The 25,928-nt window shown below is 44.0% G+C and overlaps 1 protein-coding gene across 2 annotated transcripts in view; it reads right to left on the bottom strand.

Moving 5' to 3' along the window:
* The window catches only part of RFC4 (replication factor C subunit 4), a 140,972-nt gene that overhangs the window by 41,966 nt on the left and 73,078 nt on the right, over positions 1–25,928 (bottom strand). For both annotated transcript variants that reach the window (XM_077487883.1, XM_077487882.1), the window contains exons 5-6: positions 3,001–3,120; positions 1,658–1,801 (exon numbers count right to left, since the gene is read on the bottom strand). In XM_077487883.1, coding sequence (XP_077344009.1) covers positions 1,658–1,801; positions 3,001–3,120 — 264 coding nt within the window. The remainder of the gene's footprint in view (positions 1–1,657; positions 1,802–3,000; positions 3,121–25,928) is intronic.

The following is a 25,928-nucleotide window of genomic DNA, read 5'->3' on the forward strand; positions in this document are numbered from 1 at the left end:
GATAGGCGGAACACTGAATTTCCCAGCAGCCTGTGTTCCGCCTATCACAGACGTCGTATCATCCTCGTCCGTAGTACGAGGATGATACGAAGTCCGTGATAGGCGGAACACAGGCTGCTGGGAAATTCAGTGTTCCGCCTATCACAGGCGAAGGGGGAGCCGGAGGCGCGGCTTTTGAATCAGAATGGCCGCTGTCTGTCTGCTCGACACGCTGATCGAGCGGGCAGACAGCGATGACTCGAGTATAAGCCGAGGGGGGCACTTTCAGCCTCAAAAAAGAGGCTGAAAATCTCGGCTTATACTCGAGTATATACGGTAAACGGATATTTTTTGGTTGCTATGGACAATCTCCAGTTTCCTGGCATAAAGAACAGTATTTATAATATAAAACTGCATGCAGGACACTGGACACACCACTAGGGACAAAGGGGATGTGTAATTATTTGATACAGTACTGTAATCTGTAAGATTACAGTATACTGTATCTATACTGTGTTTTTTACTTTTTTAATTTGGCACGGAACTCAGTCTCCGTGCGTCGCAGCGCTCGCAGGGAACGGAGCTCGGCACTGTGACAGATTGAATGAGACAAGGCGGCTCGCTGATCACAGCGGGGAGACATCCCTGGATCCAGGGGACAAGGTAAGTAACCCCCTCCATGGATCCAGCGATGGGATCCCGAGTCTGGCTCGGGAATACCGCTTATGGTAATTAAATCTCACCAAAGCAAAATGACTTTGTATTTTTATAGTAAATAGGTTCTCTTCACTTGGAAGCACCCCATGTGGTTTCAGTTCAATTTAAAGTGGCTCTAAAAAGGCAGAATGCTTTTTTTCCCCCTAATTGAATGCATTCCATGCATTAAGATAAAAAAACCTTCTGCAAAGAAGCTCCCCCCCACCTTACTGAGCCCGATCTCTCCAGCGATCTGCACGGTGTCAATCATAGCCAGTGAGAAGAGAGGAGGGGACAGGGAAGGGCCTCACCTGTATGTGTCTTATGGACACACAGTGCTCGACTTGGGTGCAGGCCAGGAGTGTTGGCGGGGGTCCAAGAGGGGGATCGGGGCTGCTCTATGTAAAACCATTGCACAAAGCAGGTACTTATAAGAAGTTTGTTAAAAAAATAAAAATAAATAAACCCTGTGAATTTACAATCACTTTATTAAAAGTCACCTAACATGTCTGAATCAGGTCGCCCCAAACAATTCAACAAAACAAGTAAAAAAATGTAAGCAAATTCAGCCATGAGAAAAATCAGTTGCTGCTGTTAAATCTTTTCCTACTTAAAATGCTAGTTGCCTTGCTGTCCAGGTCTTTAATTCTTTGACCCAAAAAGGTATGCAGATTAGGACATGTGACTTGCCTCTCAATCTTCCTTATTTAAATATGTGTCCTAGGCCAGTGACCCAGAAAGCTTGAAAGCATCAGCAGCATAGCCAAGGAACTAGAATTTTCATAAGAAAGACCAGCAATATGAAGGACAGCAATGGACAGCAATGGGAACCCCCCACCATTTCTTTTACAAATGGTTTACTTTGACAGCTCAAAAAAGGAAAACGTCCTGTCATTGTCATAGCTTATTTCAGAATAACTAGGTATCTGCAAGTACATGTTGCTGTCACATTTTTGTGCTAGAAATACATCTATATATTTACCTGCTGACATAATTGCAAATGAGGCAGAATCGAGTTGTTTTTGACTCTTTCTCCATGGTGCGTCGCAGAGCAGCCTGTGCTGCTGATGTCATTGAGTCCGCTTCATCCAGAATAACAATCTTAAATGGGGGACAAGGCTTCCCACTACACACAAACACAAAGCCATTTATGTCTAAACACAGGAAATAAGAATGCAATAAAATGTACTTTTTTTTTTCACTGCTAGAAAAGCATGGGCAGTGTTAATGGTAAGACTTAGCATAAAGTAATAGCCTGGGGCAAAATATAGTAATAAAACCAGTTCTGCATCAGTATACTTTTTGGGCTCCTGTGAAAATAGGGGTAGGCAAGGCAAAAAAAAAAATAATAAAATGTTTATTTTACACATACCATCACCAGTCAGTATCCCTGATCACCGCCACAGCAGTCATGTTAAGATGATAAAGAAAAACACAACAGTGCGCTAAACTCAACCTGTTGAGTTTAGTGCACTGTTGTTTTCCTTTATCATTTTTCATATGGTGTCAGAGCACTATTTTTAATGGTTGCAGCTTCATTCATTTATCTCCTTGTTTAGCCATTTTTAGATATTCATATCAACGCTTTAGTGCTTTTACTTCAAGTCGTGTTAAGACGCTGTACTGCACTGGTGACATGTAAAAATAAAATAAAAAAATAAAAGTGAAAAAAATTAAAATGGATCCAACTTCCTAATTTTCCAAAACAAGTGAAAAAATAATTTATAACTTCAAAAAACTTGCCATGCCTCTTACTAAAAACCCCAGACTGTCTACTTTCCAAAAAGAGATCATGTGGAACCTATTTATACTGTCCTGGCATGTTAGGGCCTCAAGAAATTAGATTGGCAGTCAGTACATCAGGAATGATCAATAGTCAAATATATACCACATTTGTAGACCGACTTTTACACCTACTAAATAATACACACTGACAGTCACCAGCTCTTTACTCAGGGAGCTCCGAGACGTGCAATCGGCGGTGTTTGATCACTCGGTTCTTTAGATCTATTGGCATGCCCTTTTCACATTTCTAAGCACACAACACTAACTGCATGCACATGAGCTCATAGCTTTTTATATGGAGGTGTGGATCTGCACCTAGTATAAGTTTCACATTATTAGGAAGCAGAGTACATTTCAATAGTAATTATGAGTTAAAGCTATGTTTCAAAGCAATTCATATGCAGATAACATAACAGACAGTTTTCTCAGGGATGAAGTCTATGTTCCAGAGTGATGATCAAGGTCTCAGAGGAACCCCCTTAAAAGGAAGTGAAAGCAGATCACAAACATATGAGCAGAACAAAGAAATATGCTGCTTACTCGGAACGGCTGCCACCAACTGTGAGCTGAGAGAAATTTTTCACTTTCTCCCGAACTACTTGTATTCCTCTTTCATCAGAAGCATTTAACTCAAGCACGCGCTGCCGAAACAATTCAGGCCTGAAAATAAATTAAGAGTTACAAAACTCAAGTAAATAAACAAAAAAACAGCACGTTTACCAATAACCAACAGTTCAGTATAGCTGAAAAAACACATGTATCAATCCTTAAAGAGGAAGTAAACCCTCAGATACAAGTTAAGCTTATCAGATACTACATAACACAGGCAGCTGATCGCTGCCTGTGAAAGTGCACTTACTTGTGTAAATATGATATAAATCGTCTTTTTAATGTTCGTGACGTCATGCGCGATTGCGCAGTATGCACTTTCAAAGGCGGCATGTATATAATGCCAATTCTGTCTTTCCTGCTTGCCTTGATTTTACTGTGCGTGAGATTCTCCTCTGAATGGCACAGAGGAGAAGTCTCGCGATGCAGTAATTATTCTGGTCTTCCTGATATTCCCCCTTGTGACTGAACAATGCTCTGTTGCTGTAGTAACGGCAATTGAGAACGAGGCTTGGTTACGATGCTACAGCGCATGCGCGAGATTTCGGCAGGGATACGAACTAAGGGCGGAAATTACGTCCGTATCGGCTTCTGAAAACAGCACAAAGAATGGCGCAGACGATACCCGGAAGATACAAAAAATAAAACTACAAAAAAAGGTTAATAAACAAATATTGTAAAAATAGAATTTTTTTGGTGGGGTTTACTTCCTCTTTAAGAAACAAATCTATAAAGAGGGGTGTAGTCATATCCTTTATTATGATAATGAAAAGGTTCTAATTTTCACTGGATGATTCTGAACCCAGTCTTGAATGTACTGTAGCTACACAAGGCATGCCCTATCTGTAAGATCTAATTTACAGCACACATTCTATGGTCTTTCCTCTGCAAGATCCTACCTCCAGCATGCACACACACATTGATCTTCCAGTAAGATATCCATCTACAGATGGAAATCAGCTTTGTCCAGCAAGACCCCTCTGCCAGTACATACATTGGTCCTTCTCCCGTATCCTTCCCAAAAAACAGACAATCTCCAGTTACCCCTACAGATGCTCCCTATTCTTGGCATACATTAGAACACACAATTTCCCCTGTGCTGCCCCAGGACAAGCACACTTCACTTTTCAGTATCCATGTCAACAATGAGATGGACTTTCCAGTACACAGAACAATCCAGTTTTTACACCAGCAGCGTCCACACAGTAACCCTTTAATGACCAGTTGGTATGCATATGTTCATTAACCCTTCCGTAACAAGTCTCCAGTATATATGTATGTACGAGTATCACTTCAGTGATCAGCTGCCATGGAACAAGCACTAACACTATCTTATGACCATTAACGCCTTGGTGATAAGCCCCCTAATGCAGGGCTTGACAAATTTGCTTGGAATCTAGGAGCCAGCTTAAAAAGTTAGGAGCCAGGTCGGTAACGGCGATCCGGACCTGTCCCTGGCCTGACATGGAGACGAGTGAGGGGAAGATAATGCTGCCGCCCACGTCTCCAAGTCATTGCCCATAGCTCTTAGAGGGACATTTTATTTATTTATTTTTTTCAAATGACAATTTTTTTTTTAATTGCATTTTAGTGTAAATATGAGATCTGAGGTCTCTCTGACCCCAGATCTCATATTTAAGAGGACCTGTCATGCTTTTTCTATTACAAGGGATTTTTACATTCCTTGTAATAAGAATAAAAGTGACACAATTTTTTTTTTTAAAAGAACAGTGAAAAAAATAAAAATAAAAAGGTTAAAATAAGAAAAAAAAAAAAAAAATGTAAACGCGCCCTGTCCCGCCCGCATATGAAAGCGGTGTTTAAACCACACATAGGAGGTATCTCCGTGATCGGTAGAGCGAGAGCAATAATTCTAGCCCTGGAGCTCCTCTAACTCAAAACATGCAACCTGTAGAATTTTTTTAAACATCGCCTATGGAGATTTTAAAGGGTAAAAGTTTGTCGCCATTCCATGAGCGGGTGCAATTTTGAAGCGTGACATGTTGGGTATCAATTTACTCGGCGTAACATAATCTTTAACTATATAAAAAAAAATTGGGCTAACTTTACTGTTGTCTTATTTTTTTATGAAATACATTTTTTCCCAAAAAAAGTGCGCTTGTAAGTCCGCTGCGCAAATACGGTGTGACAGACAGTATTGCAACAACCACCATTTTATTCTCTAGGGTGTTAGAATAAAAAATATATATGATGTTTAGGGGGTTCTAAATAAAGGGAAGGAGATAGGCAGGCAATAAAAAAACAGACAGAGGAAGCTTCATTAGCATTGCTGGTTGTCATACCAATGGCCACCACAAGAGGGCGCCAGATTCCAGAGGAACGGCCCAACGCTATCACGGGGGGGTCCACGGAGAAAGGATACCCCCAGCTGTGCTGCCCCAGGCGCCAGGTCGCTAATTCTAGTCGCAAATGCGACCTGGCGCCCGGGTTTTGTCGAGTCCTGCCCTAATGTATATGTTAATTCCTCAGTAACCAGTCTGCAGAAGATGTGCATTTTCCCCTCAGTAACCAGACACAGAAGCAGGCACAAAAACCCCTCGATGATGGGCCTGCTATGTAAATGCATTAAACCCGAGTGACCTGCCCACAACATATATGGTTATAATCCCCTTATTCTCTGTCCCCAGCGTAGGAACATTAACCCTTTACCATTTATTCCTAGGGGTGCACCGAATGAGTTTTTTGGTGTCGAAACCAAAAATGAAAAATACACTAGGCCGAAAACCGAAACCGGAAAAAACCCCAATACCGAAAGTGAAGGTTTTTAAAAATATTTTTATACAGGAGATGGTCAGCGATTGGGGACATGGTACAGGAGATGGTCAGAGACTGGGGACATGGTACAGGAGATGGTCAGAGACTGCGGACATGATACAAGAGATCAATGCAGCCTGTGTCCCTAGTAGTGCAGCCTGTGAAGGGAGAGCCGCCGCCTGTTTGATTACAGCACCGGGAACATCACAGCTTTCATTTCAATAGCCGTGTGTTCCTCGTTGCACGCCGTCACATACAGCCACTCCCCCTTGTCTGGGGAACTTTGATAGACAGATTACCCGTCCCAGGATTGGACGGCTGATCTGTCTATCAAAGTGCCCGGACAAGGGGGAGGGGCTGTATGTGACGACGCACAGCGGAGAACACACAGTTATTGAAATGAAAGCTGTGATGTTCCCGGCGCTGTAATCAAACAGGCGGTGGTTCTCCTCTCTTCTATGATATAGGAAGCCCCCCTGATAGGCGGCACCAGGGGTGGGAGGCAGAGCCCTGTCCCATTTTAGGTTCCATTATCGGCCTTTTTCTTTCGGCAAATTGCCGTAAAGGCCATTTTCGGCCGAAATTTTGGTGCATCCCTACTTATTCCTTCAGCATTTATGCAATAACCCCTTGGAACCCAGCCCCTAGTGTGACAATGATACCCCCTCAGTCTCATCCTGTAGAGATTTTCCAGGTCAGAGGACAACAATCCAAGTGCCGGTAGTCTGAGATTGATAATTATCGGGGGGTGAGTTAACTCTACAGTAAACTCTTTACACAGACTCTAAGAGGCAGCAAAAACGGGGCTCCTGCCTGATTTTATTGGTGTTTTTATTCTCTGTATATTTATTTATAATTATGTTCCATTTGAATGTAGCACCGTGGCCCTGTGAGATACATTTCGTTCTACTGTATTTTCTTACGTGTAGTAGAATGACAATAATGTTTGACTTGACTAGATTCTATGAATGAGGCTATAGTTGTAGTGATTCCCAAACCAGGGAAAGATCAACTTCTCCAGATTTCACATTATCCCATCACCTTATTAAATACGGACGTCAAATTACTTGCGTGCAATATGGCTACCAGACTCTCTAAAGTGATTGTAAAACTGATCCACCACGACCAGTCAGGGTTCATTCCAACCAGGTCCACTGCTAATATTAGAAGGCTCTTCTTTAGTCTACAGGTGCCAGTGGAGAATCCAGGAGGTAGGGCCATTCTTTCTTCAGACGCAACCAAGGCTTTTAATAGCAGTGAATGGCCATATCTCTGATATTCTCTCTTGCTTCAGTTTGGGGGAAGATTTCATCAATTGGGTAGGTGTTCTTTACCCCAGAGCCAGATTGCGTATTAATGGTTTTCTCTCTCCACCCTTCCCTTTACACAGGGTTACTAGATAGGGGTGACCACTGTCTCCCCTTCTATTTGCCCTTGCAGTTGAACAGTTAGACATCTTAATCCGCAACAACCCCAACATAGTGGTATTTCGCAGAGGTTCTTTAGATGAGAACTTTTCTCATTTTGCTTTATATTGGCGACACAGCATGTTCCTTGCAGACTTTGACAATAAATTTGGTAAATTTTCCGGCTTCACAATAAACTGGTCCAAATCTATCCATATGCCCCTTGACCAAAGAGGAGCACCTCTCGACTTGTGCCAATCAAATTGCAGTCACCAAATTTTTTTAAATATCTGGGGTGGTGGTCTCTCCGGAGCCTTGCCACTATTGCAAATTAAATCTTAGCCCCTTGCTGGACAAACAAAAACTAGTTGGTGTAAGCTTCCCTTGTCAGTAGTGGGCCGAGTCGATTTAATTAAGATGTCTTGGGCCCTACAACTTCTGTACGTTTTTCATATTTCCCGTATGTGGATATCGAACAAGTGGTTTAGGCACAATTTTGAGATCTTATATGGAGGAAAAAAAAAAAGCCCTGATCAGCTTAGCCATTTTGCAGTATGGCAAGGACAGGGGGTTTAACAGTCCCACACCCCAAGATGTATTTTATGGCATTGCAAATGCAACAACTTGCTGGCTGGGGACAGTGCGAAACCCCAAATCCTATAGCTAAACTGATAAGCCTGTCTAACCCCCACTTGCTTGCTAGCTCTCATTTAGAGATAGATCTACCGAGCCTCCCCTCTTCCTCCCCTACTCTGGTTCTTCTTCGAAAGGTATGGAAAGCCTTAAAAGAGGCAGTACATATTGCTAGCCCCTTGGAATTTACCAGGATACGACATAACCCTAATTTTCCTGAGCTTTGTAAATTAATAGGTTTTTCAACTTGGCAGCAAAAGGATATTTGGTTCTCTCTCAGCTATTTAGGGGTACTACACCGAAAGCATATGACCAGTTGTGTAACAAATTCTTATCTCCTAGGCCAGGGCTCAAAATTTCAAGTCCTGAGCTACTAGCCAGGCCTAAAGGGTTACTCTCCATCAGTTGCCCCACCAAACTCCACCCCTAAACACGCCCTCATAAATTATCTCATGAAATTACACTTAAATGTTTTATGCAGAATTAGGTTATAAAAAATAATCATTGACAACTTTATCAGTGCCCATCAGTGCAGCCTACCGGTATCCATCAATGCCACTTCACCTGTTCCCAACAATGCAGCCTACCTGTGTCCATTAATGTGATGGGTAAACACTCGTGCCTAGAGTAATAAACCAATATCCTAAAGTGTTAAGTGCAGCAGTTGCTTCAAATTATGTGATTACTATTGAATGATGGTGTCACAAAAATAAAAAATTTCCGTGATCAAACAGCGCTTGCTCAATCAAGTGAAAAACGCACGCACATAAATGTGTAATCAATAATGTTACAATAAATTAACATGTGTATGCAACAATCCACATGTCCGTGGTGTTTGAAATAAAGTTCTTTTTGCCCCCCAAAAAAATTTTTGTTCTCCCTTGAAATCCAGTGTGTAGTAATAATAGGATTTTTATAACAGCTTACCTGTAAAATCCTTTTCTTAGACTACATCACGGGACACAGAGCCACAGTAATAACTGTATGGGTTATATGGCACCTTTAGGTGATGGACACTGGCACACTCTAAACAGGAAGTTCAATTCCCCATATAACCCCTCCCCTTATTGGGAGTACCTCAGTTTTGTAGCAAAGCAATACACATGTAACCAGAAAGAGGGAAGGGACCTCTGTGTCCCGTGATGTACTCCAAGAAAAGGATTTTACAGGTAAGCAGTTCTAAATATAGGATTTTTGTACTCACCGTAAAATCCTTTTCTCTGAAGTTCATTGACTGACACAGCTCCAGTAATATTGACCGTAGGTTATTACGCCACCTTCAGGAGAGGACTAGGCAAAACATATAATACATGTGAAACACAACAGAACTGTACAGTTCTGCACAGGGGGCGGTCCCTCTGGTAAGAATCCCTCAGCCTGCTTCCTGCAGCTCAGTACGTCATCAAGTAGTATAACATAAACCAATAGGAGGGGTGGGTGCTGTGTCCGTCAATGAACTTCATAGAAAAGGATTTTACGGCGAGTACAAAAATCCTATTTTCTCTTTTCTTTATCGACGGATACAGCTGCAGTAATCTTGACCGTAGGGAAGTCCCCAAGCAGTGTCATAACGAGGGGTGGGAACAGCAACATAACTTCACCCACAACCAGAGGTGCTCCCTAATGGGGGGAGTCAAAATCTGAACCAACCGCATCAGAACTTGCGGTCAACATATGCAGAAGAGTGCATTAACATTCAAAAAGGTAACTTTCTCTTAACAGAAGAAAACGTAAAATTGCAACATTACACGGCCGCCTGCAAAACTTTGCGGCCAAAGCAGGCATCAGAAGATGCACTTACATCCACTTTGTAGAACTTTGTAAAAGTGTGACTGGACAACCAAGTTGCCACCTTACACACTTGAGCAACTGATGCATGATGTCGGAAAGCCCAAGAGGTCCCAATTGCCCTGGTGGAATGGGCCGTGACAGGAAAGGGAGGGCACCAGTCCCTTGAAGGCATAAGCCTGGACCACAATCTGTCCTTTTTTTCGGACCAACTACAAAAACGAACAGAGACTCTGACCTCCAGAAGGGAGCCGTGGCAGACAGATACACCCTTAGAGCCCGGACCACGCCCAGGGAATGGAGGATGTGTCTGTTTAGGACACAGAGATGGTAACACAAGGTCTTCATTGAGGTGAAAAGCCGAAACCACCTTCGGTAGAAAAGAAGGTTGCAGACGCAACACCACCTTATCCTTGTGGATAACAAAATTGGGTGACTTGCAAGACAAGGCCGCCAGTTCCGAAACCCTCCTGGCCGATGTAATGGCCACTAGGAAGACCACTTTCTGAGAGAGTGTTAAATGGATTTCCCTGATGTTCTCAAACGGCGGTTTCTGAAGCGCCGATAACACCAGGTTCAGATCCCATGGAGGTAAGGGTGGATGCACCGGGGGGGACAACATGCCAGACCCCTTGTACAAAGATGCTCACTAGAGAGTGAGACGCCAGGGGTCGTTGGAAATAGACAGCCAAGGCTGATATCTGTCCCTTGATGGTGCTTAAGGCCAGTTTCTGGTCCACTCCTTGCTGTAGGAACAGCAGGATCCTGGACACGGAATAGGTGAGCGGACGCCACTCCATCTCCTCACACATGGAGATATAAGCCTTCCACGTACGCTGTACGATGGTATGTCTTCCAAGAAGATTTTTGTGCCCTCAACATAGTGGAAATTACCGAGTCAGACAGACCTCGGTTCCTTAGCACCTGGCTTTCAACAGCCATGCCGTTAAAACCAGCACCGGTAAAGCAGGATGGACAATCTGACCTTGTGACAGAAGGTCTTCTTGCATCGGTAACTGCCAAGGAGCGCCTGTCACCAGGCATAGTAGGTCGGCGTACCAAGGCCGCCGAGGCCAATCCGGGGCAATCAGTATCACTGGAATCCCCTCGGCCTCTACTCTGCGGAGCAGATGTGGTAACAGTTTTAGCGGAAGAAAGGCGTAAATCAGTCGGTACTGTTCCCATGGAGCAACCAACGCGTCTGACGCATCCGCCCAGGGATCTCTTGTCCTGGACATGAACCTCCGGACCTATCGATTGAGCTGAGAGGCCAGGAGATCCACATCTGGTGTGCCCCACCGCAGGCAAAGAAGCCTGAACACCTCCAGATGCAATGACCACTCTCCTGGGTCCAGCATCTGGCAACTTAGATAGTCCGCCTTCCAGTTTAATATTCCCAGGATGTATATGGCCGACAGGGCCGGTACATGCCGCTCTGCCTACCGAAGGATGTGAGCAACTTCCCATGCTGCAGCCGAGCTGCTTGTTCCTCTTGATGGTTGACATATGCCACCGCCGTGGCGTTATCAGATTGGATCCTGATGGGACGCTCTCGTAGCCTCATCGACAATGTGGAGAGGCATAGCCTGATCGCTCAAAATTCGAGCACACTGATTGGCAACTGGGATTCCTCCCTTGACCAGAAGCCATGGGTCGACTGTACTCCCAGCACTCCACCCCAGCTGGTCAGGCTGGCGTCAGTTGTGATCAATGAAGAGGTAGGAACGATTTCCCGGACCGAAGGGCCGGAGATCTCAGCCACCAGAGAAGAGAGTCCCTGACTAACTGGCTCACCGGAATCTGCCGATCCAGGGATAACGGAGATTTTTCCCATTTTGCCAATATTTCCTTCTGCAAGACTCTGGTCTGGATACGGTACCTCCTTGAAGGAGGCCATAATGAGGCCCAGGACTTGCATGTAGAAGCACAGGAACGACCACCTGCGGTTCATCAACAGCTTCACCATGGCTCGGAGAGTCTGCAGTTTGTCTGAAGGGAGAAACACTCTTGCTTCCACAGCAGTGAGCCTAGGTACTCCAGATGTTGAGTCAGCACAAGCACTGAATTTTTGAGGTTCAACACCCACCCAAATTCCTGCAGAGTTTGCATGGTGATCGTCACATCCTCCCTTAATTCTGAGGTGGAAGCTGCTCTCAGGAGATCGTCTAGGTAACCCACAATTGCGATCCCACGTTGTCGCAACAACACCAAAATTGGAGCCAATACCTTGGTAAAGACTCGCTGAAGCCACAGGGGAAACTGGTAGTGGTCTTCCCCTACTGAAAATCACAGAAACCTCTGATGCCTGAGGCATATGGGTATATGCAAGTACGTGTGCTGGGTGTCCAAAGACGCCAGGGGGTCCCCCTGATGGAGCGCAGTGACTACGGCGCGAACTGATTCCATTCTGATCCTCTGTACTTTCAAAGCAATTGAGAGCTTTTAGGTCCTAGATTGGACGTAACCCTTCCTTTTTGGAGACTACAAACAGATTGGAATAGAATCCCTGAAACCTTTCCGTTTCTGGAACTGGCACTATCACCCCGCGGTTTAGCAGGTCCCTTACTGCCCCAAAACAGGGCCTCCCAGCGAGCCGGGAGAAAGGGTATGCTGGAGGGGAAAAATCAGTTTTGTGGCCAAGAGAGGAACTCTATCTTGTAGCCCGATGAAATCAGTTCGCAGACCCATTGGTCGGACAGCTGAGAGGCCCACCGGGCTGCAATCTCCCGATGGCGACCCCCCCACCCGAGTGACGGGCAGGGGCAAACCTTCATGTGGGTGCACTTTTGCTTGCTGGCTTGCGAGTCCAGGGACGCTTCTGTCCCTCAGTAGTTGCCCTGTCTGACTGGGAACTTTTGCTGAAGTCCCGGGCGGGCGAAAAAGTCTCTTGAGCGGAAAATGAGGGCCCTTGCCTGCAGCATGGCTCCTTACTCTTCCTGGACTGTGGGAGCAAAGTGCTCTTCCCACCTGTGACATTCTTAATGTCATCCAGCGAGGTTCCAAATAGCCGCTTGCCCAGGAAGGGCAAATCAGTCAAGGCTTTTTTTTTTTTGATGGCTGGTCCGCAGAAGCGTATCCAGGGCCGCATCGCAGACGTACTTCAGGCCGTGCACTAACTGGTCTGCTAGTTCCACGCAGACAGGAGAGGCTTGCTGCTTCTCCAATTCACGGTGCAATAGTTTTGCCCACTCAGTAAGTGTCTGCGACACCAATGATGTGGCCACTACTGGTCGTATCGCTGACCCCACTACAGTAAACAAGGAGCGGGCCACTGCCTTCGGCCTTCCTGTCAGTAGGGTCTTTAAATGCAGGAGTCCCTTCTATTGGGATTGTGGTTACTTTATTTAGCCTAGATACTAGAGGGGTCCACGACCGGGGGGGCATACCATTTTTTTTTTAGAAGGCTGTCCTCAAAGGGGTAATGCACCGCCACTCTATTTGGGACCAAAAAGGTCAGTTGTGGGCTTCCCCATTCCTTGTATATGAACTTATCGAAATAAGTCATATACGGAAACACCTTAGGTGTACAGGCTGGCCTACGGGACCCAAACGGAACTGCTACCTCCTAAGAGGATTCTGCTGTATCCTATATTTGCAGGGTCCTGGTCAGCGTCCTCTGACACCCCATGCAGGGTTTTCTACCACCGTTGCACCCACACACCACCTCCACACTGGCAAAGAATGTTTCAAGGACTGCCGACAAAGGGTCTAAAGGCACTGCACTGTTTGCAGACGAGCCGGTTGCAATTGCAGTGAGGTCTGGGGAAGAAACACCAGTTACTGATGCTATGCTGACCCACCCTGTCTGCCACGCTTGGGGACATAGGACAAGGTACTCAATCCCACCTTCCTAGCTGCTGCAGACTGAGGGGCCCCCACTGCAGGACTCAACACCCTGACTGAGCGATGCGCCGTGCTGTTACCAGTGCCTGTGTCAGCTCCCAGGTGTCCAAAGAAAAAAAAAACGCATTGTTCTGGAGGTACAGGAACCAGTGCTGAGAAGAAAAGCCGTGCTGAGGCTACAAAAAATGGCCACCGGGCACCCTGTATAGAGCAAAATCACAGGGAAATGGCCGCCGACAGGTAAGCCTTAATCTAGGCTTACCTGTAGGTCAAAGTGTGATGTAAGGGTTTACAACCACTTTAATAACCTACGCTCAAGGTTACTGGAGCTGTGTCTGTCAATGAACAAATGAGAAAATCCTATTTTCTTTATCCTACATCATGGGATTCAGAGCCACAGTAATAACTGTATGGGATGTCCCAGAGCAATGCCACCTGAGGGGACACAAACAAAAGTAGGGTGCAATCAGAGCTGAGGACCTATACTGCTGCCTGCAGCACACTGCGCCCAAAGGCAATATCCGAATGCCTTCTTGCATCCACTTGATAGAATCTGCTAGCTATGAGTAAGCAACTCATGATGTGAAACATGTTAGCCATTCATCTGTTGTCCTTTTTGAACTGTCATGTTGGAACGTTTTTACTTATTGTTTCTACAATGAAGAAGCCTTTTACCTTCCTCTTCAAGCCATAAACTTGAATAATTACTTGCTGAATCCATTTGGCAATAGTAGATTTTGATGCTGCCTGTCCTTTCCTAGGACCTTCAGGCAACACAAAACATCTGTTTTCCGAACCTGAGGAGTCAAGTCAATTCAAATCTTATTGTCATTCTGCTACACGTAAGAACATACAGTAGAACAAAACGTTACATCTCACAGGTCCACGTGCTACATACAAATTAAACATAATTATAAATAAATATACAGGGAATAAAAACACCAATAAAAGAAAACCTATACACATCTGGGAACTACGCAACTGTACATATACTATATGTTTCTAAAAGTCTTTGTAGCAGCAAGTGTTTATAAAAGTGTCTAGTGCATATTCAAGATTAAAAAGGAGGGGACGTGAGACATTCCAGGTCACAATTTATAGGTTGTAGAAGAGGTTTCAAAGAGGATTGGAGTTGAGGGCTCTCAGCCTGGGGGAAAAAAAAACTGTTGAGCACTCTGACAGTCCTGGTTTTGATACTCCCGTACCTTCTACCTGATGGCAAGAGCTGAAAGAGACTCTGGGAGGGATGGGTAGGATCCCTCATGATACTGGTAGCTTTGCTGGAGCATCGTGTATGGAAAACGTCTAGGATGGAGGGGAGAGACACACCAATAATCTTTTCTGCCGTCTTCACTAGCCGCTGCAGGGTTTTGTGGTCAGCAGAACTGCAGTTCCCATACCACACAATGATGCAGCTGGTCAACACGCTTTCAATGGTTCCCCTATAGAATGTAGTAAGGATGGGTGGAGGGAGACTGGCTTTTGTAAGGCGGCGGAGAAAATATAGGTGCTTTTGTGCCTTCTTAGTTAGTGACATGGTGTTAGTTAGTCCAGGTAAGAACCTCTGATATATGCACTCCCAGGAATTTAATACTGCTTACTCTCTCCACAGTCAAGTTGTCGATGGTCAGTGGAGAGTGATCAACAGAATTTCTCCTGAAATCCATCACAATCTCCTTTGTTTTGTTTAAATTTAGGAACAGGTTGTTTGTACTACACCATTTAACCAGTTGTTCCACTTCCTCTCTGTAGAGCGTTTCATCATTGTTGCTGATGAGACCTACCACAGTTGTGTCATCCGCAAACTTGATGATATGGTTGGAGCTGAACTTGGCAGTACAGTCGTGGGTCAGCAGTGCGAAGAGCAGTGGACTGAGCACACATCCCTGTGGGGCACCCATGCTCAGTGTGGTAGTGCTCGACGTGCTGCAGCCAACACAAACTAACTGAGGTCTTCCAGTTAAAAAGTCCAGTATCCAATTACAGAGGGACAGGTTGAGGCCCAGCGAGTTCAATTTAGTGAAAAGTTTCTAAGGAATTACTGTATTAAATGCTGAGCTAAAATAAATGTCAAATACATTTTGACTGCTCTCACTACATCAAAAGAATGTAGTAACTCTCCTTCCTTAGACCAGGGTTCTGGGGAAAAAAACGGTAAAACAATATCCTGATTTAGGTGAAAACCTGAAACCACCTTTAACAGAAAGCTAGGATAAGGAAGCAATACTACTCTATCCTTGTGAACGATTAAATATGGCTCTTTACAAGAAAGAGCCGCCAACTCGGATACCCTTCTTGCAGAAGAAATGGCTACCAGAAAAACTAGCTTCCTTGTCAAAAGGACCAAAGGAATATGTTGCATCGGCTCAAAAGGCTGTTTCTGTAATGCAAACAGAACTAAATTCAAGTCCCAAGGGTTCAGGGGTGCTCTAACCAGTGGATTAAGCCGCATTACCCCTTGTATAAAGCTTCGGACCAAAGAATGCAAAGCAATCGGACGTTGAAACAATACTGATAAGGCCTGGCCCTTGATAGTACTCAAGGCCAGTTTCATCTGTAGTCCTATTTGCAGAAAGGAAAGAATTCTACCTATGACATACTTCCTAGGATGCCAACCCCTGGATTCCCACCAGGAAACATATGCCTTCCAGACTCTATAATAAATGATTGTGGAAGCTGGCTTCCTTGCATTAATCAAGGTAGGTATCACTGAGCCCGAAAGCCCACGATTCATCAGAATGTGGGTTTCAATAGCCAAACTGTTAAATTTAGTGTTTGTAAAGTAGGATGGAACACTGGTCCCTACGATAGCAGGTCTGGACGTGGTGGTAGGGTCCATGGGGCCCCTACCACCAGCTTTACTGTTACTGCATACCAAGATCTTCCGGACCACAAGAACTACCGACTTTCTTTCCCGCTTGATCCTGCAAAGAAGTCGAGGTAGCAGCAGAATAGGACGAAATACATAAATCAGTGAGAACTAATCCCACGGGCTCACCAACGCACATGTTCCTCATGCGAATGGATTCCTTGTTCTTGATACAAAGTTGTCGACTTTGTTATTGAACCGGGACGCAAACAGATCTACATCCGGGATCCCCCATCTTTGGCATATAGCCAGGAAGATGTTTTGGTGAAGGTACCATTCCCCCAGGAACAACTGCTGGCGACTTAAGTAGTCTACCTGCCAGTTCTCTATCCCTGGAATGAAGATTGCCGACATGCATGGCACATATTTTTCTGCCCAGATTAGGATATGGTTTACCTCTCCCTGGGCTGCCTGACTTCTGGTGCCCCCATTGCGATTGATATAAGCCACTGTTGTGGCATTGTTGGATTGAATCCTTTCAGGAGAATTCTGCAACCTAAATGTGCAGGCCCTTAGGGTTAGACGCGCTGCCCAAATCGCTAGAATGTTGATGGACAAGGTCTTTTCGGTTCTGGACCATTTCCCCTGGACAGACGGTTTTTCCAGGACTGCTCCCCAACCTGAAACACTGGCATCTGTTACCACCTTCCAGGTAATCTGTAAGGAGGATTTCCCCTTCTGCAATTCTCAGATATCCTCCACCAACTGAGGCTCTGGCGCACTTTTGGTGACAAACGCATCGGAAAATCTAGTGCTCGAATCTTCTTGTTCCAGGCCGATTGAGAGACAACTTGAAACAGGTGCTCAAGGTGTTCCCTGAACAGCAGGCCCAGGAATTAGCTGCCAGGGGTTTGTGTTTTGCACTTAGTGAAGATGTGATTAAAGCCACTAATCTTTCCTCCAATCCACTCATAGCTGAGGAGAAAACCTACTCAGTTATATAGACAGGGGTTGAAGTGTCGGAAGCAATTACAGCCCCTGATGACCCCGATGGCTCACTCTGACCAGCCTCCCTAGATCTTTCAGGGGGGATGGTGTTGCAGAGGGAGGGTCCTTTAGGGCTCAAGGGGCAACCCCTTTGTGCCCTTGTTTTTTGTGGTATTTATACCACCCCCTCTGGTCAGTGCTGAGCACAAACGCAGAGGTACTACCAAAAAAATGCACCCACTGCTGAGCAATAGTCCAGCAACTGCCACTGCTATTAAGCTCAGCCTGACGCTTAGGTAAATGTGCCTGGGAATGCCTGTGTCATCCACACTCACATGCCACCCGTCTGCTCTGTGTCCCTCCTTCAGCTGTATGCACCTGAAAAAAGGTGCATTTTATAGCAATACAGCCCACGTTGTGGACGCTGAAGCCCGCCAACGCTGCTAAGTGCTACACCACCACAATGGATTTGAAACGAAACAAACAAGATGTGCTTTAACTGCAGACTTTCAGCTTTAATTTGAGTGTTTTTACAACTAAATCAGGTGAACAGTGTAGGAATTACAACAGTTTTTATATGTGCATCCCACGTTTTAAGGGACCAAAAGTAATGGGGCAATTGGCTGCTCAACTGTTCCATGGCCAGGTGTGTGTTACTCCATTATTCCATTTACAAAGGAGCAGATAAAAGGTCCAGTTAATTTCATGTGTGCTATTTGCATTTGAAATCTGTTGCGGTCAACTCTCAATATGAGATCCAAAGAGCTGTGACTATCAGTGAAGCAAGCCATCAGGATCAAAAAAAAAAAAAAATCCATCAGAGGAGATAGAAAAAAACATTAGGTGTGGCCAAGTCAACTGTTTGGAACATCCTTAAAAAGAAAGAACGCACCAGTGAGCTCAGCAACACTAAACGACCTGGAAGACCACGGAAAACAACTGTGGTGGATGACCGAAGAATTCTTTCCCTGGTGAAGAAAACACCCTTCACAACAGTTGGCCAGATCAAGAACACTCTCCAGGAGGTAAGTGTATTTGTGCCAAAGTCAACAATCAAGAGAATACTTCACCAGAGTGAATACAGAGGGTTCACCACAAGATGTAAACCATTGGTGAGTCTCAAAAACAGGAAGACCAGATTAGAGTTTGCCAAACAACATCTAAAAAAGCCTTCACAGTTCTGGAACAACATCTTATGGACAGATGAGGAGACCAAGATCAACTTGTACCAGAGTGATGGGAAGAGAAGAGTATGGAGAAGGAAAGGAACTGCTCATGATCGAAAGCATACCATGCATCAGTGAAGCATGGTGGTGGTAGTGTCATGGCGTGGGCATGTATGGCTGCCAATGGAACCGGTTCTCTTGTATTTATTGATAATGTGACTGCTGACAAAAGCAGCAGGATGAATTCTGAAGTGTTTCGGGCAATATTATCTGCTCATATTCAGCAAAATGCTTCAGAACTCATTGGACGGCGCTTCATAGTGCAGATGCACAATGAACTGAAGCATACTGCGAAAGCAACCAAAAAGTTTAAGGGAAAGAAGTGGAATGTTATGCAGTGGTCAAGACAATCACCTGACCTGAATCCGACTGAGCATGCATTTCACTTGCTGAAGACAAAACTGAAGGGAAAATGCCCCAAGAACAAGCAGGAACTGAAGACAGTTGCCGTAGAGGCCTGTCAGAGCATCACCAGGGATGAAACCCAGTGTCTGGTGATGTCTATGCGTTCCAGAATTCAGGCTGTAATTAACTGCAAAGGATTTGCAACCAAGTATTAAAAAGTGAGTTTGATGGATGATTGTTAATCTGTGCCATTACTTTTGGTCCCTTAAAAAGTGGAAGGCACATCTACAAACTGTTGTAATTCCTACACCGTTCACCTGATTTGGATGTAAATACCCTCAAATTAAAGCTGAAAGTCTGCAGTTAAAGCACATCATGTAGGTTTCATTTCAAATCCATTGTGGTGGTGTATAGAGCCAAAAAGATTAGAACTGTGTTGATGTCCCAATATTTATGGACCTGACTGTACGTCACACATCCCCAGGATTGGACGGGTGTTCTGTCTATCAAAGTACCTGGGCCAGGAGTCAGGGCTGTATGTGACAGCGAGCGCGGGGAACACACGCCAATTGAAATGAAAGCTGTTACAGTGATATTCTGCGCTCTGATGATCCAGCCAGCTCTCTCGTCTCTTATCCTCTGGGCGATCAATGGGAGAAGAGCTCCTATTTAATCCTGCCTGCCAGCGATGCCCCCCCCCCCCCCCATCCACAACCCCCCAGGCAGCCCACACATTTGCCAGCCCTCATTTTCCACTCGCAAAAAATGAGTGGAAAACTTCAGAGCTGTCTTAGGCAATTCCACCAATACCTTCAGTTTAGACCTGCGCTGCAGGTTCAGCAGCAGACTCTTATTTTAACTGTATCTAACTACTAAGCTCTAGTGACCGAACTCCTACGGTCAAGTACTCGCAAAGGTTTTATTTTCTGTATTTACCTGGAATTATTATCCTCTATCCAAGACCATGCTAAGCTGAAAAGCAGGGCTCGCTGGGTAATTGATACTGGAGAAATTATTGGTGATCAGTGGGACATGGCTCTAGAATCAATCCAAGTAACCTCCCTTTCTGCCTCTCGCAAGCTCTCACAGCTGTCTATTCTACATAGGACCAATCAAACGCCTGTTAATCTGTTTGACTGGGGCAGGAGAGATACACTGCTGTGCCCTAAATGTAACCCTTTACACACACACACACACACACACACACACACACACACACACACACACACACACACACACACACACCAGGGAAATAATTAAAACACATACTGTTCACAGTATCTGCTGTAACAATTCTTTCTTTTAGAAAATGTGACACTCACTGCCACACAGACAGGAAGGCAACAGATTTTTAAATACGATAGCATACTTCCAAGAGGCACAGGATATACAGATTCTTTAGGTTCTTGTTGACAGCATTTGGAGAATCAGCTTAATTAATTTTAAATGTTTTTAATAAAAGAAAATAGCACAATAAAATATTTACAGAAAATTAGATTTCAAAATTGACATTAGCAACAGTAACGTAACATAATTAAAAGTGAAAAACTACTTAAAATCCATCTGGTCTATAGTTCTGGCACTGCAGCGGTCTGATTCTGACAGTCACTGGCACTTAGAGATGACACTTCGCATTCCTAAAGTTTTGATGGAATATGGAGAGGTCCTGAGCTGCAGATGCAGCCATCTTTTCTAGCCCATGTGGTTGGTGGTTACATAAGAGATTTAACCAATGAAAGGGACTGAGGATTATGCTGAAGGGGTTTCTTTTACAACAGTTTAATAGACACCTTCTCCATGCCAGTATACCTAACAATATTTCCAGATGACCAGATTTTCCAGTGCAATAACCAACATATTATTGCAGTAGGGCTGCAACTAACGATTATTTTCATAATCGATTAGTTGGCCGGTTATTGTTTCGATTAATCGGTTAATAACCTTAAAAAAAAAGTGAGTGAAATTGACTTTCATTTTCCACCACAGTGACGGAAAAATTTGGAAACAATAGAAAACTTCTTGGTCAAAGGAATTTTCAGACAGTTTATGTGGTTTTTGTTTAGAAATTAAGTGAAAATTTCAAACAAAATTCTTTCATTCAGCAAATGTACAAAGATTTTTCATCTGAATATTCTCACCTGAAAATTGATCCGTGAGGCCAGCATAAGGCTCGGTACACACCTATGCAGTTTTTACTTTTGAACTGCTTCTGCAGTGCTTTTTGCTGTGCGTTTTGATTTTTGCGCACGTGATTTTACTGCAATTTGCGTCTTTTGCATTTTTTTGGGCAGATTAAAAAACACAAATTTCTGCAAAAACGCATTACATTCTTTTATGCAGCTTCTCCATTGAAGCATATCGAACCAGAAAAGCTCCATTTTGCGTTAAAAGTCCCTGACCCTTTCCAAATATGCAGCAGCTGGAAAAGGCACAAATATGAACGTGTCCCATAAGAAACCATGTAAATGAACTGTAGTGCGTTTCTGCAAAAATCACCAACAAACATATAGATGTGAACCAGGCCTAAGACGTTTAGTAACGTAATGGGGTTAAAAAGAGTAAAATTAGCCCTTTATAGTACAAAAATGCAGATAATCACTACTGGAAGGGGTTCCTTTTTTACTGTAGAACAGTGAAAGTAATATTTACAGTATTGATTATATTGTACTATAAAGGGCTCATAGTTTCTTTAGTTGTTTTTTTTAACCCCATTATGTTACTGGCCGATTAATCGATTATGAAAATAGTAATGAATTATGAAATTAATCGATTAGTTGTCGATTAATCAATTAGTTGTTTCAGCCCTATATTGCAGAGAGTAAAATCATGATTTGATAGACATCAGACATGATCTGGATTTCATTTAGGGCTTTTTCAGGAGAAGTATTGTGTCTCATCAGTTTTCTGCACCTCATAATAGTGGGATGTCCGGTTTATAAGTGATCAGTATGTCTTATACATTCGGATAGATTTTTGGTATGAATGTAACTTGCATCAGGATTTATAAATTATGTGGAGATTTTTAGAACTGGGCTGTATGAAATGGGCAGATTCACACCAATTAGAGCCAGACTCAACTGTTTACTACACTAAATTACTTTACAGCAGCCAATTATGACATCAATTAAAAAGGTCTGTTAAAGTGATGGTAAGGTTTTTTTTTTATTATTTAAAATAACATATCATACTTACCTCTACTGTGCCGCTCATTTTGCACAGAGTGGCATCAAACCTGCTCTTATGGGGTCCCCTGGCGACTCTCGCAGCTCCTCCCCGCACCAGATAACCCCCTCTGGGAAGAGCCTGCCCAGGGGGGGGGTTACCTTGCTGGCGCGCTCCTTGGTGTCCATAGCTTCCGAATGCATCACTCGGCCCCACACCCGCATCATTGGATTTGATTGACAGCAGCAGGAGCCAATGGCTGCGCTATCAATCTAGCCAATCAGGACAAAAGACATTGGCTAGAGCTGGTGTGCTTGTCCCTGGCGCAAGAAAAAAGAGGGTTAAGGCAGGGGTTGACAAATTTGCTTGGAATCTAGGAGCCAGCTAAAAAAGTTAGGAGTCGGTGTTCTGCCTAATAGAGTCCGGCCATCAATATGTGTCCGCTCCGTACTGCGCATGCGCAGTACGGAGCAGACGAAGCTTCGGAAAATCTCCGAAGCTGAACGGCGCCTGCGCCGTGAGTGGAGGTGGTAGCCCCACCATCCAAGCGGACATAGGGTTGTGAATTTTAGAGGGCCCCTCGCGGGCGAGCTTCGCTCGCCACGCTTCGGGCTCGGCCTCGCTGCTCTATGTCCACTTGGATAGTGGGGATAGAACCTGGACTCACGGCGCAGGCGCCGTTCATCCTCGGCAATTTTCGGAATCTGTGTTCCTGTGTACTGCGCATGCGCAGTACGCAGGGGACAGCATCTGATGGAGGACCCTATTTGACAAGACACCGGGTCCGTGACGGCGATCTGGACCTGTCCCTGGCCTGACATGGAGTCATTGCCCATAGCTCTTAGAGGGACATTTTATTTATTTTTTTCAAATGACAAATTTTTTTTAAATTGCATTTTAGTGTAAATATGAGACGTGAGGTCTCTCTGACCCCGGATCTCATATACAAGAGGACCTGTCATGCTTTTTTCTTTTACAAGGGATTTTTACATTCCTTGTAATAGGAATAAAAGTGACACACATTTTTTTTTTTTTTTTTTTTTAAAGAACAGTGAAAAAAATAAAAATAAAAGTTAAAATAAAAAATAAAATATTTTAAATGCGCCCTGTCCTGCCAAGCTTGCGTGCAGAAGCGAACGCATATATGAAAGCGGTGTTCAAATCACACATGTGAGGTATCGCTGCGATTGGTAGAGTGAGAGCAATAATTCTAGCCCCAGACCTTCTCTGTAACTTAAAAAGTGCAACCTGTAGAATTTTTTAAACGGCGCCTATGGAGATTTTAAAGGGTAAAAGTTTGTCGCCATTCCATGAGCGGGTGCAATTTTGAAGCGTGACATGTTTGGTATCGATTTACTCGACGCAACATTATCTTTCACAATATTAAAAAAAAATTGGGCTAACTTTACTGTTGTCTTATTTTTTTTTTTTATTAAATACATTTTCCCCAAAAAAGTGCGCTTGTAAGTCCGCTGTGCAAATACGGTGTGACAGACAGTATTGCAACGACCACCATTTTATTCTTTAGGGTGTTAGAATAATATATATATATAATTTTTAGGGGTTCTGAGTAAAGGGAAGGAAGATAGGCTGGCAGGCAGGGAAAATTAGCATTGCATCCATTAGCATTGCTGGTTGTAATTCCAACGGCCACCACAAGAGGGCGTCAGATTCCAGAAGGAACCATAGGATCGTAGAAGGCCTCAAAGCCGGGGGCTAAATTACCGGCCGCCGGCGGCGCGGCCCGACGCTATCGCGCCGGGGGGGTCCGCGGAGACAGCATACCCCCAGCTGTGCTGCCCCAGGCGCCAGTTCGCTAATTCTAGTCGCAAATGCGACCTGGCGCCCGGGTTTTGTCGAGCCTTGGGTTAAGGTAAGCAAAACAGGGGCACTGAGGAGCCGCTGCACTGCAAGAGTGATTTATAAAAACCTGCTTCGTGTTTTGAACTAAAACAGGATGTGCCCCAGTTGAAGACTATTTAGTTGAAAAAGCATCGGACCGCACCCCCTGCTCCCCATATTGCTTTTATGATTATAAAGTTTTTGTGATCACTTTATCTAATTTATGTTTTTTTGTATGACTTTTTTTACTTTATTAATCCATTTTGGTTGACCTGGGCCATGTGGAGCACTCTTTTTTTCTTGGTCATCTTCCACTGCTATCCATTGTGTGGATCGATCTTTTTTCTGCCTATCTGGAACCATCTGTTTTGGATGGTCATCCAACCGTGAGTAGATTGGAATTACAGCCGTGACACCAGTATCACTCCTGGCAACGTTCCATCACCGGGGATCCAGTACGTTAATCGCATTAGACGCACTGCCATACGGTATATGCATCCACCTGGTGTGGTAAGAGTACGCATCTTCACATTTTCAATATTTTCAAGATATATACTGTTGCACATTCAATCCACCTATATCTTTGAGCATGTCCTTCATTCCAGTTTGAGATCGAAGAGAATGTTCTCCATTTCAGGACATTTCACTTGTGGACATTTTTGGTTATTTGGATTATTGTGGTTCACTAGTAATACATTTATTGTTTTGGTTATGTTTTTCACATACCTTTTTATTTGACCAGTTAAGGTGATTTGATTGGAATTTCAACCTATTATCACCGTTTAGCACTACATTTTCACTTTTTACTTTATTTTGGACTTTGTTAGTGTGTAGCTGCTTTTCACATTTTGGACACTATTATCACGTTGGGCTTAACGCAGTATTTTCACCCTTTTTACATTTTTCATGTTTTGAACTGGTTGTGTTCTATTGGGGGGAATTCTAGGAGATGTGTCTCATACATATATTAGGTCTAATTTGTTTGTTGCCGACTTGCTAGTTTTGGGTAAAAGAGGTTGCACTGTGTTTAATAGAACCTCAATTCTGTTTGAGGTTCATTGAACCTAATTATTGTCACACTTAGCCCATGTGTGTTATCTCCGCAGTACCAAGTCACCAGGTTCAAAATGAGCAATACCTAATAGCTTAAAAAGTCAGTTTTTTTAAGTGCTGAGATCACCAAATTCAGATCCTAGTGTCACTGGAAAGCCACACGAGAGATACCATGTTAAAAGTCTTAAAGAATGGGAAAATAGCAGCTATTTGGAATAAGGTCGCAAGTACAGAGCTCTGACCCTTCGTGGTACTCAAAGCCAAATGCTAATCCATGTACACGTGATGAAACAATATGCTGTTGTGAGGAAACGTTGCGTTAGGAGGTGTGGTCGAAACACATATCGGAATTGCATACTGACAGCTTTTAAATGTTGCGTCTGGAGCAGAGTAGAGGTGCAATATTACGCAAAGGTACCGGGCAGGTGGAAAGACGCTTGATACAACTGTGATACAATAGTTGCAGCGGCACAGAGGTTGAATCAAAGCAAGCTTGTCATTTTGGTGCCGACTGTTGCACCATAAAATGAAACTGCATATACAGTTGTGTTTTTGTTTGTAAAGTTAAATAAAAGGCGTTTTTTTTTTTTTTTTAATCAGAGAAAGTTAAATAACAAAAACATATAAGTACAACTTGCAGCGTACATCTCAAGCATAGATCCTTGTCACAGCACATAAACTTATTCACCTCTACAAAAGGAATATTCAAGCATTTATTTCACAACTTCTCATGCCTTATCGTCCCAACCATATTAGATATTGACACCATATATCCTGGCTGTGCCTCGATTCACCAATACAAAATTACCGACAGTAGGTGTATAACAATTAGTGCCCCCCCAACTCAAGTCTCCCTTCCCCTACTTTTATCTCAGCAGTCTGTCCATGACCAGATCAACCGGAGAAAGGCCGGGAGTATCCAACCAGAGTGCCCAGAGTTTCTCAAACTTTTCCGGTCACCCTCTATGTTGAAAGATATACTTTTCCATC

The sequence above is a fragment of the Lithobates pipiens genome, unplaced genomic scaffold (assembly GCF_037356315.1).
Source record: "Lithobates pipiens isolate NorthernLeopardFrog02 unplaced genomic scaffold, aLitPip1_a1.2 Scaffold_18, whole genome shotgun sequence".
In the NCBI taxonomy this organism is placed as follows: domain Eukaryota; kingdom Metazoa; phylum Chordata; class Amphibia; order Anura; family Ranidae; genus Lithobates; species Lithobates pipiens.